At 39.0% G+C, this 15527-nt stretch overlaps 1 protein-coding gene across 3 annotated transcripts in view; it reads right to left on the bottom strand.

Annotated features, from left to right (window-relative positions):
- The window catches only part of sox13 (SRY-box transcription factor 13), a 48551-nt gene extending 35520 nt beyond the window's left edge, over positions 1-13031 (bottom strand). The window contains exon 1 of one of the 3 annotated variants that reach the window (XM_069718764.1): positions 12748-13031. Coding sequence is in view for 1 of the 3 variants with exons in the window: in XM_069718763.1 (XP_069574864.1) it covers positions 12841-12845 (5 nt within the window). In the remaining 2 variants the exon portion in view is untranslated. Of the gene's footprint in view, positions 1-7449; positions 7598-12747 lie in introns of those variants that run through there. The other 2 variants (XM_069718763.1, XM_069718766.1) reach the window with 2 other exon arrangements.
- Positions 13032-15527: the final 2496 nt, after the last annotated feature.

Genomic DNA, 15527 nt, shown 5'->3' with positions numbered 1-15527 from the left:
CTCGGTCCTTCACTGTTCTCACTTTACATGCTGCCACTGGGGAACATCGTTAGAGAGCACAATGTTTGTTGTCATAGTTATGCAGATGATATACAACTGTTCATTGCTGCTGAACCAAATAATGATGCATCCCTAAATGTCTTTTAGCAATAAATAAAAGGATGAGCAATAAATTCCTCAAATTAAATGAGGATAAAACCAAAATCCTCCTAGTCGGCCACAAAACAAACAAAAAAAGAGATGGTAGAAAATGATCTGGGGCGAATAACTCCATGGATAAAATCAGAGGAAACAAGACTCAGATCTAAGTTTCAAGACTCACGTTAAAAAGGTGATGAAAACATATTTTTTCCACCTTAGAAACAAAGCCAAGGTTTATAAATCAGACAGATGCTGAAAAGTTGATTGATGCCTTCATTTCTAGCTGACTGGACTAATGTGATGCACTTTTTACTGGCCTACCAAAGAAAACAACAGAGAGACTTCAGCTCATCCAAAACTCTGCAGCTCGAGTGTTAACCAGAACCAAGATAAGAGAACACATCAGTCCAGTTTTAGCTGCTTTGCACTGGCTGCCTGTAAAACACAGGACTGACTTTAGGGTCCTCCTTGGACCAAGTTATATTGCTAACTCTCTGGTGAACTACGAGCCTTCAAGAACACTGAGATCATCTGCTGCTGGTTTATTGGAGATTCACAGCAACAGCCGGAAGAAAATTGAGGATTCAGCTTTTGTCAGCTTCGCTCCAAAGATGTGGAACAAACTACCTGTATATATCAGGGAAGCTATAGCTCCGTAAATAGGCAGGCAGGAAAAAAAATAATCTCAATCCGCCCTTTGTCAGACGCGTTATAAATTACTTACAGAAACATTTGTTTTTAACTGACCCTTTCCATTTAGCAAAGTGGCCTTATGGGTAACCTGGGAGCAACTTATATCAAGTGGGTCCTCGTGGACTGTTATATATAAATATGTGTAACTCAGGTGCTGATGTTGATAAAGTGACATAGAAATACTTACTCACAAATGGCATTCATTGTCATGGTGCTGCACTCTATTTGCATGCACCAAGAGCCATCTTGGAACTTAATTTTGCATAAGTATATATAAATATATATATATATATATAGTGACCCGTGCAGTTTTTGTTCAAGCAACAAAATTTGTAACACTGTGTATTGTTCGCATGCAACTTGCATTCATGAAATTGTATGTTCCACCCTTGTATACAGACATAAACACATACACACCAGGCAAAAGACATGTAAATACCATGTAAAAGTTTTCAGTTTAAAATCCCATACTCAGCGTTGTAGTATATTTTATAGTACAGTATTTCTACTTTCATTTAACTAAAGCGTATGAATAAGTCGTCCTGCTGCCATCTTCAATGGAAATATTCTATAGCAAAAATAAAGCACAAGTCATTGATAATTAAAATTGTGCGCCAATTGGGTTTGTTACACAGGAAATGAAATACTTTCATAGCACAGATATTCTGATCAAATGTGACTGTATGACTTGGATACATTAACAGTGATTGACATTACATGTCAAACAAATGTCTGCAGTGTTCAAATCTTCATGCACTTCATACGCCTCTCTCTCTCTCTCTCTGAACAGTCTCTCACTCTGTCTCTCCTTCTCAAAAGCTTTCTAAATAAGATGTATGAATAGGCTGATGACACAACTGCGCCCTTCACAAAGACACCGAGGGGAGAGAAAAGAGAGGAGAACAGGACTACGGCTTTAGACACAGGCCCTTTATTCTTCTGCTTTTCAGAGGCACAGGTTAAAAAGCAGCCATCTCTCTCTCTCTCTCTCTCTCTCTCTCTCTCTCTCTCTCTCTCTCATTGAGGTCTCTGAAACAGGTCGCCTATTGTGGCGGCTAGCGAAAGGCTACTGTGGCATTTATCAGAGAAGGGGGAGGAGGGGGGGGCAGGGGAGAAGACCAAACACACTCCCAATAAAGAGATAGAACAAGAGAAAGGGAAGAAAGGATGTGTATGAAGGCCACTTTTTTTTGTCCCTCTTCCTTCACAAAGCCAGTCCGCCCCCACTCCCTTTCCACCCCCTACTCCTTCAGGCTAGCTCAGACAAAGGAGGCCCAACTCACAATGTGCTCTCTCCTTTAGCCCGGCACACTTTATATCCTCTCTCCATTTACTGCTACTTCTTGAGAGCACCCAAATGTGCATAACGTATGTGTGTGTGTGTGTGTGTGTGTGTGTGTGTGTGTGTGTGTGTGTGTGTGTGTGTGTGTGTGTGTGTGTGTGTGTGTGTGCGCGCGCGTGTGCGCGCACGCGCCTGTGCGTGTGTTTTCAGGAGTTTTGTAATGGTTGTGGTGGGGGTCTATATTTGCTGAGGGTCTTATAGACCAAGGGGCCAGAGCTCTGAGGAGTTACTATGGAAACGCCTTTGAGCAGTAGGAGCACAACAGGTGATTCTGCTGAGAGCCTGTTCATCTCAGCATTGAGAAACTGTAGGAGGTCTTTTTGTGTGTATGTGTGTATGTGTGTGTGTGTGTATGTGTATGTGTGTGTGTGTGTGTATATATATATATATACACACACACACACACACACACACACACACACACACACACACACACACACACACACACACACACACACACACACACACACACACGTGTATATATATACATACATATATACATATATATGTGTGTGTGTGTGTGTGTGTGTGTGTGTGTGTGTGTGTGTGTGTGTGTGTGTGTGTGTGTGTGTGTGTGTATGTGTGTGCCTGTGTCTCAAAAGTGTGGTGTTATGCTACAAACAACTTAGTGCCATAGGTCTTAATCAGCTCCAATAAGCTGGAGATCATGCCTGAAGTTGCGAGCTGACCGCTGTAATGACACGGTGCCTGGCTTCGTTCACCGGCCCAGCCCACAGACCCAGCAACACAGCACTTACATGTGGATCTTGTCTGAAAATAGAAAAGCACTGAGGAGCACAAGTGAAAAAAACCAAAATCAAGGTATGCTTCACTGACTCCTATGTTGGGTTCATAGAGAAAGTAATTCAAATCCCGATGTCAGTTCACAAAGCACAGACAGATGAAAGCCGGAAACATGAACAGTAAGGGAGCACTAGCAATTATAGGGTTGAAATGCATATAGTATGTGAAGCAGTTATATTTGATATTTTATAATAACAACGTATCATAACAATGCAAAAATACTTAATCAGTATGATAAACTTTCCTTTCCCCTCACCGTATGAGGGTTTGACATTTCAATCAAAAACAGTGTTAGATATTCAATGGGAACTACTCAACTATTACACTTCTTTCAAATATTACCACCAGACAAGTTGCTTGTCCATGCTCTCTATATAGGCCACAGGAGGGTTTTTCGCAGACTCAAAATTCTAAATTAAAGAGTGAATAATGGCTTTTTAACAAGTCAGTAAACACGAATGCTGTTGAACCTGTTCTAAAAATTCCCAACTGCAACTACGTAATCTGATTCAACAGAAATGAACCACAACAATTCTGCATCCATTCTAATCATATTAGCCTCAGGATGTGTGCCACAAAGGTGTGCCACGCTCTGAAACCTTCTCAAAATTATGGCGGGATGCGTTTTACAGTTTTTCTGAAGCGCCACAACACTAAACTCCATTCTCTGAACCAAACACTCAGTGCCCTAAACCCATTTATTGAATCACAAACTCTTTTGGCAAAACCATAGACTGTTTTCACTGACAAAGACAGAAACTATCAGAGAGGCAGAGGAAGAGAAAGAGGTGGGGTATGAGAAAGAAGATGAGGGGTCAAGGAAGAGCAATTTCTAATGAAACACAAGCTAGTGTAATAGATTGAAGGATGTTATTCTTCACGTGGAAAGACACTGAGGGAAGCGGAACAAAAAATTACAACCCGACATCAGCAGATTCTCTGTGTCCACCATGATCTAGAGATTCAAGGAAGAGATACAATTTCTGTCGTTGAAAATTTACATTACTACTGTAAACAGATGTTTCAGTACATTATTTCGCCAGTATAGAGTAAAGGAGACTAGGGGAAAGTCCATCAGTGTTTGTACCGTACTAACCTATATTTTTGTAACTGCACGTTCACTTTTTGTAGAATTGATAAGCTTCTACCGCAGGGTGGAAGGACACCTGTGTTCTTCCAACAGCAAGAGGCTCTCATAGCTGACATGACCCTTCAAAACAACACCGTTAAGACTGTGTAAAATACACCAGAGAGTTATTACAAATTTTGGAAGGACTCAACAGTGTCAGCCTTTGCATTATTGACCATCTCCACCGATGGAACATCTTCCCATTTACGTTTAGTGTTTGTCCTTTTCCCCAGCTATATTTTTTTACCGTACGGAAATGCTGGATCCGTTGAGTTATGAAATGCTTTCTTTTTTGGGGAAATTCAAAATGCATTTACTGTATTGTAAACAAACATTGCCCTGAACTTTGTGTTTTCTATTTTTTTGGTGCTCTGTGTAATGACTGCTCAGTAGCAGTTTTGTGAATGTTGTTTGAAAATTGGGTTTTCTGTTTACAGTTTTGAGAAAAGGGTGGATTAGCGATTGTGGAAAAACTGTAATATTAGGGCTGATAATCAAATATTTTCTTATGCCCATCAGCTAACTTTACAAACATAAGTCTGGGAATTTTCTATATTTGTCTTATGGTAAATAAATTCCACAAAAAGACCTATACTAACAATTATTGTAATCTAATAATAATAATTGTGTACATTTTTAGGTCCTCTGTGCAACAGAGCACCACCGTTTTCCAAAAACATAAGAAAATAATAATCATCAGCCACACTGTTGCATGGAGTGACATCTTTCATTTCCATAAACATACACTGTACTTTACTGTGACTCAATACACACACACACACACACACACACACACACACACACACACACACACACACACACACACACACACACACACACACACACACACACACACACACACACACATTTTCACTAGAGGAACAAATGTGTATTAATTCACAGCTGAAAAAAAGTCCCCAACAAATGCACTATTTCCTGCTGTTTGAGTAACATTTCTAAAAACAACAGTGCCCACTTGTTTTGGGAAAGTTTTTTGTTTTTTTTGTATTAACTTTGTTTGTGTGTGTTTTTTTTAATGGTTTCTTTTATTCGTTAATGTATTTGAATGGTGCCATTTTGACACGTTGCTTGTAAAATAGTATTTGCTACATTGTGACAATATTTCCAAATGAAACAGATCAGAGGCTAATCTAAAAATAATTTTAAAACTTGAAGAGAAAGTTCACAATTCTTTCCAGGCTGCGGAAGTCTTTGTTTTTGGAGGTGACAGGCTGATAAAGTCGGACAGAAATTTATCTGGGTGGTTTCTCCTTCAATTGTGTTACATTTCAAGCAATGATAAAACTCAGACATGAAAAAGAATTAAAAACACAGAAAGAAATTCTTATCTTACTGCAGAGAAACAGCAGCGACAGCAGCAAACAAGTGAGTATGTGTAAGAACAAAACTTTGGTGTTTGGAACTGATGTGCTAGGACAATGCACAGCTTTACCACCACTGATGTACACTATTTCAGCTCAGTTTGTATTTATTCAGTAGGAAAGCAATGTAATACAGACATTTTGTGTTTATTTTTGTGGTAACTTCATAGGTTTAATGCCTTAGAATTCAAAGTGAGAATGATGGGGGACATATGCCAGGGTCAGAGATAACACCGCACTGCACAGGACGTAAAAGTGAGTGTGTGGTTTTAAGAAGTTATTATGTTCAGCTTAAGTAAGCAGGAAATAAAAGCAGAAAAGCAGCTGTTACAACCTCTGAGCTCTTTTGGAAACATGGTTTACTGTCACAACTAAAAGGATCACATTTTAAAGACATATTGCTGCAGAAGATGCTGCAAATTCACTTTTCTCCATTTTATTGGATGACAAAAGAAGTGTCAAACATCTAAACACAACACAAATAATACGACATAATGATATTATCGTTCAAAGAAGTCTGTCAGAAGGCAACTGGCCTGTTTCATATGTTGCACATATACCATAAAAGTCTAAAAAGCAACCATCTTGTACAAAACGGTTACCTGCCATCCTAGAGTTCACTGATTTTCAAAATAAAATGCAAATCATGTTGTTGGGCACAAACGGTTCCTGGTCATTTGCAAACGACACTACACACACGGGCAACACACATAACAAGCAAGTATAGAGTGTTGTGTTTAGTTTTTTTGTAATCAATGTTTCACAACAGAGCAGGGTTGTGTGGGGGAAAGTCATGTAAATGAACCAGGAACCAGGTATGTTTTTATTCATGCAAGCAAAGCTTGTGTATCAATAGACTGGTTGTGAATTCTCTCGATCGGCGCAGAAATAAACAAATCGGCTGGAAAAAGGGTGGCGTATACGTTTATCTTCCAACACAAAAACATCTGTCTGCATGACTTTCTCTGATGGCAATGCAAATTTACTGGTCAACACTGAGAAAGCAGTAAAAGAAACATTAAAAGGACTTTTTGTCATTGTGGAGGGGTGAAATGTCAAACTGTGCATGAGCTTGATCAGTCCATGTATTTAATTATATTTAATATTCCACTTTTATTATGATCAACACAAAATCTGCTCATTATACGTTTGTAGGTTCTGAAAATTCAGAGGCACAAAAAAAGCTACTGAAAAACCTGCTCATTCATGCCCCGGTTCCCAAACAATACAGGGCCGTTATGTGATGAGCATTATGGGAACAGTGAGACAAAAGAAGCCTGTAGTTAGTGCTTAAAACTCACTGCATACTTCCCAACAAAAGCTTCCCTCTAACCTCTACATCAATTGAAACACACCTTAGTCCTGTACGAGCTTGTATTTTTGACATCGCGTGCTGAATAAACAGACATGCGTTCAACATAGGCGTGCATGCACATAAGAAAAGTTTGGAAATTGTTTTAAGGGATTAGAAAGTGTTCACAAGTAGCATGAGAAACGCAGGAGAGCATTCAAGAATGCTTCCGCTCTTTCTTCTTCAAAACTGATTTACAGCTATTGATAAATAGCCAGCCCCGAGAGCGCGGGGCTTCACTCCCGCATTATGAGTGCGTTATTATGAGCTTATGACGGCACTCGCAGATGAGTGAGAGCACATTCAAAGCGCAGCTGGCAGAATGTAAGTGAACAGCATGCGAAGGACACAATGAGCTTTTATAGAATAGAAACCTAAACAAATACGTTACTGCTTTTACACACAACTTATCAGATGCTTTTAAAGTGCATTAAACACATAAAAAGGTTTCAAGACATTTTTAACCTTGAGAGCAGGGACACAGACTTAAGTTTTGTGTGTGTGTGTGTGTGTGTGTGTGTGTGTGTGTGTGTGTGTGTGTGTGTGTGTGTGTGTGTGTGTGTGTGTGTGTGTGTGTGTGTGAGTGTGTGTAAAGCAGGGATCTTACCTTTAAGATGTGAAGATGCTGACTGGATTGTGTGTGTGCGAGGCTGCTGCTGTCTCTGCGTGTCTCTGAAAGTGGCTCATCCTCAGTATAACACTTGCACTTTATTAGCCACCCAGCATGAGCCACTGTGTGTTCTTTCTCTCTCTCTCTCTGTGTGTGTGTGTGTGTGTGTGTGTGTGTGTGTGTGTGTGTGTGTGTGTGTGTGTGTGTGTGTGTGTGTGTGTTTCCTGTGTACAGTTATCTTTTTCTTTCCCTCTACAAAGGCAACAGGTGGAAAGTGTTTTTAAAAAAAATTCCTGTGAAGAGCGTTGAGAGATGAGTACCCCTTCCACCTTTATGTTTTCTTTACAAAGACATGAATTCAAACAGCTTCTCCGAAAATGTTAAATATCTCTGCATTTAATTACTGCTCTCTTTCAAACTGTTTGGCTCAAAGATTAAGAAAAATAACACAACTGACGCTTAAACGATGACCAAGAATTTCTAAGCTCAGCTAACAAAAGCAGTTTTCTCAAAACTTGCGCTAAAAATGTACTAGAATTGGTCTTGGTGATCGTGATGTTCAGAATCACTAAAGACTCCATGTTCACAGTTCATGGTGGCTTAACATGAGAAGAACAGGCTTTTAGACAGTACAAAAAAGGATATGGTGAGGGATAGAAGTTGACTGCGATATTACACTCTTGTCAAGGCTGATGTGAAGAATTAACTTGAATAATCTCACTTCATCCACTTTTTACAGTGCAGAATAGAACAGAAGCCGCTTTACCAAAAGTCAAGCCTAAATAGAAAGATCAATTCAAAGAGAATAATTCTTAGAAGTCAGTTCATCCAACTGAACAGAATTGTTAAGCAATAAACCTTCATTACTTTAATGTACAGACCACCAGGTCAACGCAAATATATTCCATTCACGCAACCGTGCAATTTTTTGCTTGAAAACTAGTGCACCAATGATAATTCAAATAAAAAGCAATAAAATAGTTGTGGTGATCGATTAATTGACTTATCCCAGCGCAATAATGGTAACATCGCACAAAAATAATATAATGTATAAAGTTTATAAAGTACTAACAGATTCAGTAATAGTAAAACATATCACTGCGACGTGCCTTTCTTATGAGTGTGTGTTCTTACTGCATGCGCTAGAAGCTCGGTAAGAGAGCTTTTAAGCCACCTCCTGATGAAAATATCTGCAGAAGAACTTGAAATCATGACAGACTAGTTTTGGTCAATTCAAGTCAACTGTCCAAAAAAAACCTCAGTGTCTTTTTTGAGGTGCTAAACCGAGAAAGTTTTCACATCCATCGCTGCAGCACGTTGTAGCAGCTTGTGATTATTTTGAATTGGTATGTAACGAGCAAATTAAAAGAAAACATTGCATTTTTTTTTACTATTATTATTTTTTTGAGGAACCTTGACAACAAATCAATTGTCAAAAAATGGACGATGATTCAGAACTCCCCCAGAATGTCTCAAAGTAGGCTTTCAGGGGAGCACGTCCTTTTCACCTGTAATTTGAACGATGAACGTGGGTGTCTATGGGGATTGATTCGCTTTTGGAGCCCAGCATTTTACCGTTGACTTTAAGTTTAAACCCCGGAGGTTGCCAATTGGATTTTTGTCACAACTTAATATGGACTATGAAGGTAATATTTGATTTGTTTTGGATTTCTATGAATCTTGGCCACCAATTTAAATGGAAACTGAATCAATGGGATCCACGTTAACATTGTTTAGATGGTTCTATCAAACTTTGATGTTTAACAAATATCAATATCAGTATTGGTCTAAAAAAAAAAAATCAATAATCAACCTGGTCAGACTGTGCTTCTTATATGGTTAACTAAAGGGAAATGACTAATGAAATAAAATGACTTTTAAAAGAAAAATAGCCACAACTGTCACTTATTTTCACAAGGTAATAATGAATTTATCTTTTTTTTGTTTTACCTAAAATTGTTAGAAAGAAATGTAAACTCTAGTTTCCAAGAATCCAGGCCATTGTCTTCAAATAAGAAACAGTTCAAAACTGGATAAAAGCAGCAAATCTTAACATCAATGCAAACAGAACAAGCCACTGTTTGCAATATGTGGTTAAACATGACTCAGTGAAGCAATTAGCAACTATTTATTCAATTTCAGCTCTAAAAATAATACATTATAAACCATGCCTACTTAAAGTAACTCTTCATCTGTTTTTTTTTTTAAATTATCCCTCAGTCAGATTAATTAATTTGAACAACAAAACTTTGTAGCAAGATAACATAATATCATCATATTATCACAATATGATTCAGTCACTGTATATTGTTTAATAACTGGCAAATAAGCAGTAAAAAGAATAAAATGCACAAGATAGATAAATGATGTCAAGTGCTGATGCTGACCAGAGTGAAGTTTCACAGACATGGCTGCGAGGGTCCATGATCCTAACGCAACCATCAGAGACGTGGATAAAACAGTCGACTATCAAAGTGTTTATCACCCAGCTGAGTGTGTAAACTTTCAAAGATCTTGTGATTCTTTCAGAGGAGACAATACAGCGAGTTTTCTTTAAAGATCACAAGGCTTTCCCGAACCCAGTATTGTTCTGTGTGATTGGCTTGGCCTCACTGCGCTAAAGGACAGGCTGAGCGACACACACACACACACACACACACACACACACACACACACACACACACACACACACACACACACACACACACACACACACACACACACACACACACACGAAAACACACCATTATTCTCTATTGTGGTGTTTCTCTGTGGACTCAATAGGATTCAGAAAACAATGTCCAGAGGATATAGAAGGTCAGCAGGAGAGAAGGGAAAAAACCTTGGTCTGCTCTGCTGTCCTTATGGTGATGTCCAAAGTATAGGAAACGGTACGCACGCACACACACACACTCACAAGCAGGCTATTTAAAATGCAGTGGCAACTAATTCAACAAATGCAACATATCATGAACAACCAGATGCGTTGATATAAAAAACAACAACAACAACTAAGAAACGAAAAAAAAAAAAAGAATGTGTACCCCCTTATTTTCTATATTGGAATGCTCTGAGGTGCATTATGGGAATTATAACATGGCTGTTGAGGATTTGTATTAGATCACTTATTTATAACTCCAGTTTAAGCCCATCACCTATTACCCTTATTGGGGATTTTTGGTGTTAAATAGTAATTGGAGCTTAATAACGGAAACCAACAATGTTGATACAATACAGATTCCTTGTTATTTTCTTATTTTTGAGACCAAAAGACATTCTAATTGCCACATTTTACATTTTACAGTGCACTTCAGTGCACACCAGTGCCCTCTGGTGAACATATGATGAAGTGGTGACAGCAGTTTATAAAGGACCTCAAGCCGACTCTCATTTCTGTACTGCAATGTCTTGTTACCTGTTGGCCAACAAACACCCATACTAATACACAGTATCTGCAATAACCTAAAATTAAATATATAAATGTTTATCAGCTTTAATCACAATGGTAAATGGTCTGCACGTCTATAGCACTTTACCACCTATTACATGTGACTCACAGCACAACGTACATGTTTTTCCTGAAAAAATAAAGGCCTAGCAATCTTTAAAGACGCATTATGTTTACTAGTCAGTAAAAAACACTTTCCCTTTCTCCTGAGAAGCCATGTTATAATCTCTAAAATGTACTCCAACAGAGTTCCGGTACCGAAAACACTGCACTCTACCTTACCTTTGGAGTTTGTCTAGAATCGTTCTGATCTAAAACTACTTTAAGATGTACTAGGGAGATTATTCTAACGGACACCTCCCAGCCAATAAGAAACTAGTATCTCCTACGGTTGTGACATGAGACATTAGGCCAACTGACAGAGAACGAGAAGGAGTAGGTGCCCGGGTTACCTTTCCCCCCCGCGTGAACCCATTCACCTGGGAAGACAAAGTTCCCAACGATAGGGTGGTGGTGGTGGAGGTGAAGGGTGAAATGCTAAACCACTCCTTGAGATTATCGTCTGTGCGAGTGTGTGTCTCAGAGTTAGGAGAGATATATAGCGCACCGTATGTGGCCGTGTTGGCAGACACACTATTAACGTCTGCACTGCCCGGTCCTGTTGTCAAACTGTAGAGAGATCGAAGATCATAATGGGAGTGTTTGCATGAAAGTTATAGGATATGGAGATTCAGCAGTGCTGTCTCTGTAACAAGCCCAAAAAGGAAAGACAAAGAGAGGTGACAGCAGCTGGGGGTGTGAAGATGGGAATGAACAGCAAAAAAGGAAAGAAAGGAGTCACAGAAAAAAAGGTCAGGGACTCCCCGCTGATGGACAGCTTTGTATGCAGCCAGTCACTGTAAAGACAGGCGCAGTCACTCCTTTAACACACACACACACACACACACACACACGCACTCTTTTTCCACACAAATCCTCAATTTCGGTGTTTAGTGTGACCCACACTGTGACACAATGACCACAAGCGTTTATATACTTTGTACTCTGCCCCCAGACTGAGATATCACCTCCGAACTGGTAGCAGGTCTGTGAACTGTTTCACACCTGACATATTTTGGACACTTTTCATCAGCTGATAATTCTTAAAGGACCCTTGTCCTGGTACTGTACAGCGAGAGTCACTTTTTTTTTTTTTTGTATCTTCTTTTTGCCTTGTGACTTAATAACTTAAAACTACATATTTTTACAAAACATTTTTAGCACTGCCCTTTCTTAAAATACAAATATTTGACTACATGGACACATTCTATCATTCTGAAACTTGATGAAGTTTCTAATTATTCACTGTCAAACTTTAGACAATCTGTTGAAGCAGGGAAGAGAAAAAAAAAAAGGGTGTTTATGCCTTAGCTGAAATGTTGACGCCTGTACCTATTCTCGGTGAAGCTGCTGATATCTGCTCATTAAGGTCTGCCAACAGAACTGACACCATCATCTTCATCATAATCATCATTTTCATTACCATTACATAATTGAGTAGCAGAGGAGGGCAGCGCTCTCATTTCGAAAGGAAAAAAAATAAAATAAAGAAGTCACAGGAGAGAGTGAAAAAAGTAGATAGAACGAATGGAAGTTTTTCGAAGTTGGAAGTTCAGTGATGAGGCGGAATTTGACTGATCACAATCAATAATATCACTTAAGATTCGAGAGAGTTTTGGAAGTTGTCAAAGCAGATGTTGCTTGATTTAAAGACTCCCGGTGAGTTCTAATCTGTGCAGAGGTCCCGAAACACCTTAACGATAAAGCTTAGGACTTATATGAACTGTGATCACCAAGCCCGCACTCACCAGTCCCGGTGCGCCCTGCGCTCTCCACGAGAGAGGGGGAAAAAAAATAAACTTCCGTCCTCCTCCTCTTCCTCTCCCGCTTTAGTTGCTCACCGCATGCAAAGCTCGGTGGTTTGGGGCAGAGGCTGCTCGGTATGCGGGCGGACTTCTGCTCCCGGTCCTTCAGAGTGCAGAGAGCCGGTCGCTGCGGCTGTTATGTGGTTTTAAGAGGACGGCTAGAGAACACAGAGAAGCGAAATACTGTTGCGGTGCGTAAATGTTTTGGAGACAGCTAGCGCACTCGCTCACTCTCGGCGACTTTCTATCTGCTGGTCTGGGTTCCCAACGCTCACTGTCCGCAGCGCCCTGTAGCTCACCTCCCACTTAAAGGGAGAGGGACTGATTTCCAGGTGGTGGCGTTGGGGACATAGAAGAAGAAGAAGAAGAAGAAGAAGAAGAAGAAGAAGAAGAAGAAGAAGAAGAAGAAGAAGAAGAAGAAGAAGAAGAAGAAGAAGAAGAAGAAGAAGAAGAAGAAGAAGAAGAAGAAGAAGAAGAAGAAGAAGAAGAAGAAGAAGAAGAAGAAGAAGAAGAAGAAGAAGAAGAAGAAGAAGAAGAAGAAGAAGAAGAAGAAGAAGAAGAAGAAGAAGAAGAAGAAGAAGAAGAAGAAGAAGAAGAAGAAGAAGAAGAAGAAGAAGAAGAAGAAGAAGAAGAAGAAGAAGAAGAAGAAGAAGAAGAAGAAGAAGAAGAAGAAGAAGAAGAAGAAGAAGAAGAAGAAGAAGAAGAAGAAGAAGAAGAAGAAGAAGAAGAAGAAGAAGAAGAAGAAGAAGAAGAAGAAGAAGAAGAAGAAGAAGAAGAAGAAGAAGAAGAAGAAGAAGAAGAAGAAGAAGAAGAAGAAGAAGAAGAAGAAGAAGAAGAAGAAGAAGAAGAAGAAGAAGAAGAAGAAGAAGAAGAAGAAGAAGAAGAAGAAGAAGAAGAAGAAGAAGAAGAAGAAGAAGAAGAAGAATGAACCCAAACAAAGAGTGTACCAAGGGAGATGGCGAGTCGATAATCGGTCACTGCCTCCCTCGTCATAGTTACACACATATTGACCAGACAGTCGATGACTATTGGTTGGGTTATCAATTGAGAGCATCTTTTCCTCCTTTTAGATCCATATCCAATCCGGTATCCGTTGACAGCATAAGGTTGAGTACAATAAAGTCCACTAACATCATTAATGATGTCTTAAGACTTTAGAAGTAGGGTAGCAAAAGATAATGCAGTGAGTTATCATTTTTATCGCCTACTAGTCTAGCCATTATTTTCTGTGTTATTTAGTCTTTAGAATGTCAGAAAAAAGTTAAGATTGGAGAAAAAAACAACTTAAGTTGTGTTTTTAAACGTCGGGCTGTATAAAAAAAAATGGAAGGGAGGGGATGGTGACATTTCTATTTTTGCTGAAGAGTGGGAAGATCAAAACACGAGTGAAAAAAAGTAGAGACTGTCTTAAGCTTTTGCTTCACGCTATTTATATGCAAAAAGCATATACAGTTTATATAGATATCCAAAAGTGTCATATATATTGATATATATCCAAACGTATATTAACAGTACAGTGTGAGTTTCAATCTGCTGTTAAGATAGTACTGTGCTATTTTAAGCTATTTGCATATGAACAGAATGAAATAAAAGCTAAAAGGAAGTTTGTTGATTTAATTCTACGGTTAACATACATTTGCTGGACACTGTAGCTCATGGAGCTTACACAGTATGCCTGTTTTGAGAAACACAATACGTAATCACATCAGTGACTGAAACTTGTCTTGTTTTTACTAATCTATAAACCTTTGTAACATAATAGAAATCAAAATTGTAAAGGTAAATGTGTTGTATAAAAGGGTTAACCGCGTTTAATTTGAAAAGTCTGTGGTGTTTAAAAAAAACAAGTTATTTACTTATAAATATGTTGGAAGAGTTGGGGCTCCAAATGGTCCACTGGTAAATTAAAAAAAAAAAGAAAAAAAAAATCAACCATAAATTTCAGCACACTACCCCTAATGCCAATTTAACAATTTCCATACAGTTCCTTATTTAATCTGACCACAACCTAACCCCCAAAATATTCAGGTGCAATGATATAAAACAGGAATGTCCTCACATTGGCAAAAGAAAGAAAATGTTTTGTTTGCTAAATGATTGACATAAACTATCAATTTATTGTCAAAATAGGTGACTATGGATTTCTTGGTGCATTGCTTGTTTAATTGTTTAATCTTTAGATATTTTCAACCAAATTACACTGAAATCCTCAAAGTTACCCAAAGCTTTTCTCTGAATGACATTTCTGAATGACTCTCCAGTTTAAGTCAGTCATCTCAGTCACCAGCTTCTTTTCCATTGATACCATGGCCAGCGCCTTCAGCCTCTCCTGAGTCATGGTGTTTCTGAGAAAAGGTTTCATTCTTTTCAGGGTTGAAAATTAACCAGAACAGTTGCGAATTGTTAATTCCTGTGGATGCTGACAGAGTGTGTGTCTATCTCAAGCTGCAGCAGTCTGCGTAAACGAGGAGGTGGGGCTCTGTGTGTAGCTGGCCCCAATGTGTGCACACAGCTAGTGTCTGTTAGAAGCCTTCATCAACACGGATATTGATGCATTTACTCGGATGATACTCGTACTCCTCAAAAGTACCTTATCGGCACCGGATACTCGTTTCAGCCGAGTACTCATCCCATCCCGAGAAATAACAGAATTTTCCGCAGTTCCATTTGAAGTTGCCGTTCACTCTTATTTGGCCGGCACCCCGTACCAGGAAGAATATGTA

The sequence above is a fragment of the Brachyistius frenatus genome, unplaced genomic scaffold (genome assembly GCF_029030835.1).
Source record: "Brachyistius frenatus isolate BFR_SWC_R1_liver_20210118 unplaced genomic scaffold, ASM2903083v1 Contig_198, whole genome shotgun sequence".
NCBI lineage: Eukaryota > Metazoa > Chordata > Actinopteri > Embiotocidae > Brachyistius > Brachyistius frenatus.
The sequence above is the reverse complement of the archived record's forward strand: the minus strand, read 5'-3'. Positions and strand labels throughout refer to the sequence as shown.